At 46.2% G+C, this 5,422-nt stretch overlaps 1 protein-coding gene across 1 annotated transcript; it reads right to left on the bottom strand.

Annotated features, from left to right (window-relative positions):
• Window positions 1-462: 462 nt before the first annotated feature.
• Window positions 463-3,184, bottom strand: LOC134472830 (phospholipase A2, membrane associated-like). Its single transcript, XM_063235211.1, has 5 exons — window positions 3,082-3,184; window positions 2,250-2,299; window positions 1,953-2,097; window positions 1,578-1,690; window positions 463-794 (listed from the first exon to the last, which is right to left on the bottom strand). Exons 2-5 carry the CDS (start codon window positions 2,287-2,289, stop codon window positions 652-654), a joined length of 441 nt encoding a protein of 146 aa, XP_063091281.1. The 5' UTR covers window positions 2,290-2,299; window positions 3,082-3,184; the 3' UTR covers window positions 463-651.
• Between the last annotated feature and the right edge of the window lie 2,238 nt (window positions 3,185-5,422).

Genomic DNA, 5,422 nt, shown 5'->3' with positions numbered 1-5,422 from the left:
GCAGATTTTCTGATCCACACCCATAACCCATTACTTTGTAAACTGTGCTTTTTACAAAAAGTCTAAAAAGTTTTGAGGGAGACACACAGCTTTTGCAAACTCCAACTACACTGTGTTGCTGGGCCCAGGATAAAGCAAATCAGCGTTGCTTTTTTTAAAAAACACATCTTGCCCCATTTTTGGACTCGAGGTTGGGGGCTGGGGGATGGTTTTTGGACTATAAGAGATCTCCCCCCTTTTTAATATGTATTTTTTAAATAAAAAAGATCAAGCTGGTGACATGAGTGTTATCTCTTTGAATGAGAAAACCAAGGTTCAGAGCTGTGGGACAGGTGGGACTGCACCCACACAGCCAGCAATTAGAGCCTGGACTTTGAATTTGTTCACTGTGTACTGGTTTGTGGTATAATACATTTTCACATGAAGAGTGACCAAAAGTGAGCACAAACACACAAGCAAACATGCAGTTTACAGATGAGCTGATTTATTCGGGAGACCCCACCTCCAGGTATAGGTACTGCCGTTAGCCTGAAAGTGGACAAAGAGGGGAACAGTGGGTAGAGGTGGGAGATTTCAGTTGGGGTAGGGACAGAAGGTATTGGAGTGGAGGACTCAGAACTGGGTGGCAAGGTGTCCCAGAAGTTGCGCCTCTCAGCAACTGGGGCTCTTTCCCGTGCATAACAAATTGGAATAGAACTGGTACTTTAGACTGTAGCTGTGCAGGTTCTTTGCAAAACAGGAGGCAGCAGCTTTATCACACTCACACAGCAGTTTCTTACAGGGGGCCTGATTGACTGAAATTAGAAGAAAGCCATCACCAGGTGGGTTTTTAAATTCTTATTATTCTGTGGTTTCATGGAGGGTCTGTACTCTCCCCATAGGGTCTGTACTCCTCATCTGACACAGTACCTGCTCCAGGATATTGCTGGTCAGGGGGAGCTAGAGTTCTTGCCTGCAGGTCAGGGATGCAGGGCATCACGCACCTTGGCTCTGCCTTGAACTCCAGGGGAACCCCTCTCTTTGAAGCCCTCAGGGTATATGGAAACCCTGTGTGACTTCCTCAGGGCAGCCTCCAGTGGTTAACCGGCCATCCTTATATTGAACAACCCAGACGGAGTCCTCTGAACTGCATGTCCACTCCTGCCGCTCCCTGCTGCTTTCAGACAAAACCTACAGACACCAGGCCTGGAAGGTCTGGCCTATATAGCCCCTTCTTGTGCAACTTCCCCCCTCTCCAGTGCCCATAATTTCCCTGGAGGGGCAGCATGGTTGTGATTCTCTAGGTCCTCCTCTGGGAATACCCCAACTCTTTGTTCCCCTATATCTTTGCACAGCCTCTGGGATTCAGCATAGACACTACCACTTTGATGTGTTAAGAGTCTGCCTTTCGCTTCCTTCCTATTACAGCCTTCCCTACCTAGTGCCCCCAGTTGCTCTACCTCCCACTCAACCATGAGCTTCATGAGACAGGCATAGTGTTCCTTTGTGGCTCTATCTCTGGTGCCCAGACCAGGCCCTGGCACAGTGGTGACTCAGCCTCTGGGGAAACATGATGGGGTCACAGGATATTTTCTTACTTTTGCAGGTGATTGAGCTCCCAACTATTGTAACATCATATTGTAGGGTTTTCAAATTAATACATCCACGTCTTTCCAGACGTTTGTAGCAACAGTCATGTGCAAGACAGCACCTGGAAGGAGGACATCCTATTAGGGCTTCCTTCCAACCCCTCTAGAGGCCCTAGTGTCCCATCATTCACTCTTCCCTTACACTGGACAGAGACCCGATGATTTTGGGATGGCCTAGAGCACAATTTACAACATGCTGGCTGCTTTTCCAGGCAGTACTTGATGGGACCATTTAACCACCAGTGTACCAGTTCTGTCATTGTAGCTCTGAGCCCTGTCAGCACCGGAAATGATCAGAGGGCAGAGAAGGCAGGGTGACCTTACCGATCCGTTCCATCCTTGGGGGTTCCTTTGCCACCTAGGCCACAGAAACAACCATAGCTGGTATAACTTGGAACAGAATTCTTTCCTGTCTTGCTCTTGATCATTTTTGAAAATTGTAGCAAATCTCCATAGACTTGAAGCAAACCTGGAAGGGAATGGGCTGGTGACTGAGTGTGAAGCCCTTGTCTCTTCTGCTGTTCCTCCCACTGAGAGAAGCCTGTTCTTGTGAGAAGTGGGCGGCAGGATACTTCCCACCCTGTGCTCCCCATGTAATTGGGGATCAGAGTCAGCTCTTACCAGAGACCATGACCAACGCCAGCAGCAGGAGGGCCTTCATACTGAGATCTCTGTGAAGGAGAAGTACACACTCAATGGCTTAAATTTCTGTCTCACTTCTGTCGGTGCCTATTCTATTGCCCAACTCTACAACACAGAAGTTCATATAGGTGCTGTTCCATCCAGGTCACATCCAGAGAGAGCACCTCTGTCACACACAAGGGCACAAGGAATGACGTCCCACAATACTGGCCCATATACCACCTCCTGACCCTTCCCAGTTCTGTGACAGCGCATCTCAGATATGCAGTCCTCAGATCTTTGGACACCTCACATGATAAAGCCATGAGACCTCCCTTGCCCCTCATCAGATGGAGGATTTTTGAGAGGATGGAAGGAGTTTCATTACCAAATGCTGGTCAGAGGTCAGACATTTTTGCCCTCCTATCAGGCATTTCTTGCACATCCATAGGGTCTGATCCCCAATATTTTTCTCTTGAACTAATTAAACAACCTTTCTTTCCAAGCTGTACGAACTTCATACTGCATGCAAATGAATGCCCTGCTATTCACCCTCCCACACACACACAAACGTACTTGCACATGGATGGTGTGTGGGCAAGATATTGAACCTCCGACTACTTCACATCTCCCTGTGTTCAGCACCCTCACAAATTCACAGAGCCCACTTGCACACTCACCATGCCCTGTACATGCCATTTGTGTGCAGTGATGCTGGTACACACACGGGACACCCATACACATAAGCAAACACATAACTCAATTGCTCCCCAAGGCAGCAAATAGGCAGCAATTCTAATGCTCTTGAGTGGGTATTAGGCTGGGTATTTACCTTTCTGAGGTTGCTGGAATTGATCTGCCAAGTGACTGTCTTACTTTTCCTGTACTCCAGCTGCCCTTTAATAGCTGTGTCTTCTGGGATGTTAGGCTGGATGGGCATATGGTGAGGCACAGGTGTGGTCAATTGTACTCAAAGATTGGCCCGCCCATTGTCATGGGTAATCATCTTTCTTTCAAGATCAGTTAGTAGGCCAGAGATAAGCCTTGTAAAATCTTTTCTAAATTTATTTTTTTTAGTTACATGTTTGTGAAGCCCTGGTGATTCTTTGATGTGATGGGCTGCTGCCAGAATACATCTGAAGTCATTTGGGAGACTTTCCCATGGTTTAGTTCCTGACCAGGTAAACTCGCGTAACCAGGTCTGTGTGTGACAACCAGTCGGCTCCCTGAAACCACTTCCATGGTGGACAAGGGCCGTGTAAACCATCTACACAGTAAATGGGCCATTTAGTAAGTAAGGGTTGCTCCTTTCTTTTGCTAAATGTAACACTTGGGGATCGGGAAGAGCATGAAGTACTATTCATTCACGGGATCCATCAGTCATTAATTCACAGGAAGCTTCTACACAGTTCCTGTGCAAACTTCCAAGAGGTGATGAAGACTACACCCTAGTCCTGCCCCTGGGGTCCCCACAGCCCTTCAAGGAGAAGAATGGGTCGATTCCATTTCTCTGTAACTGGGCCTGTGCTTCTATCTGTTATTCTTCCTCTCCATTCTCCTCCTCCGTCATCCCTCACAATTTTCTAATCCCAGAGAAAGACAGAAGCTGTCTTTGCCATTCCTGTTAACCCTTTGCTTCCTCCTTATGCCCAGGGTTTAGCTGCTCAGATTCAGGCCAGGTAATGCTCCTTTTTTCCTGCAGTCTTTAGGGACACAGTGTCTCACTTTCAATTCATAAAGTAAGTATCATTTTTCTTGCTCACCAACTCATGGTGAAGGTTTAGTTCCCATGGACCGAAGTAAACACAATGACGTTTGTGAACACTTTTTCTGTGCCTCAGTCTCTATCCCCTCACAGATGTACCTTTGCTCCACACATGGGCATCAGTGTGAAGGGTCACTGCAAGCTGGTATCAGAGATAACCACATATAACTCCTGGCCTTAGTGTGTTCTCAAGGTCAATTCTGAAGTTGGGGCAGTCTGCCTGCTGAGCCATGCATGGAGGAGAGTTGTCCTGAAATATCCTGCAATTCTTAGTGTAGAAAATAAACTTTGGTTGTGTTCTCTGATAGCTGAAATTGATAATTACCTCAGCATCATCTAGTTTGTCCTAAGAGTCTTGAAATGGCAATATGCTTCATGTGTACTGGTTGAATTTCTGCTCCTCTTTCTACTTCTTATGATTAAGTTTCAGAATGTGACTTTGGTTGGAAACAGGGTCATTGCAGATGTCACTGCATTAAGATTAACTGATTAGATTGGACCTTAAATCTACACGACTTTGTTTACCAAAAGTAAGCACTTTGTTTACCAAAAGTTGGCACATAGGAAGAGACATGCACCTAGGGAAACATCACGGTAAGATGAAGAGATCAGGTGGCCGAGACTGTCAGAAACTACCGGCTGGTAGGAGACTGGCTGGAGGAAATTCTCCAGCTCAGCCCTCTGAAAGAACCAACCAGCTTTGGTCTCTGATTGCAGAACTGTGGAACAATGAACCTATTCTTTAACTGGAGGGACTTTTGCTACCAGTTCAAAGCTATAGCAAACAATAGTTTCCAAACACTTTTGGAAGCTCCTGTACTCGTCCCCTCAATTCGGGACCCACTCCTGCAGCAGCCTGTTTCAGTCCTACATCAGAAGTCTCATGCCCTGCGGTGGACCATGGCCTTTTGTTCAACACTTCAGCTCCTGAAGAACTGCTTGCTAACACAGGCAGAAACACCTTCCGTTTCACATATTGGTGGGCCTCAGTACCAGGTCCAGGCTTTGGGCAAACAAACTCTCTAACAGTCCATCTATGATTTAGAACAGTAAAATTGAAAGTGATATTGATCTGGAAGTACAAATAATTCCCATATGGCCCTTCCACCCAAAGCACACAACCCCTTCTCAATCTGCATCATTTATGATTGTGGTATGTGTGGAACACACAGTGACACATCGCTATTAAAGGAAGTCCCTAGTCTACATTAGGGTTCACTCCATTTGTTATATGGCTTATGAAAACTGTTCAGTGATACAGGTCAGTTTCTATAGTAACATACTGAGTAATTCAGGGCTCTGAAAATGCACTGTGTTCTCCTTCATCTTCTCTTTCACAAAAATGTTGGCAACTGGTGATCTTTTTACAGCCTCTATCATTTTTCCTTTTCCAGCTATCATGTAGTTG

Source organism: Cavia porcellus, unplaced genomic scaffold, assembly GCF_034190915.1.
Source record: "Cavia porcellus strain 051 isolate PalLab524CR breed Dunkin Hartley unplaced genomic scaffold, mCavPor4.1 scaffold_25, whole genome shotgun sequence".
NCBI classification, from domain to species: domain Eukaryota; kingdom Metazoa; phylum Chordata; class Mammalia; order Rodentia; family Caviidae; genus Cavia; species Cavia porcellus.
The sequence above is the reverse complement of the archived record's forward strand: the minus strand, read 5'-3'. Positions and strand labels throughout refer to the sequence as shown.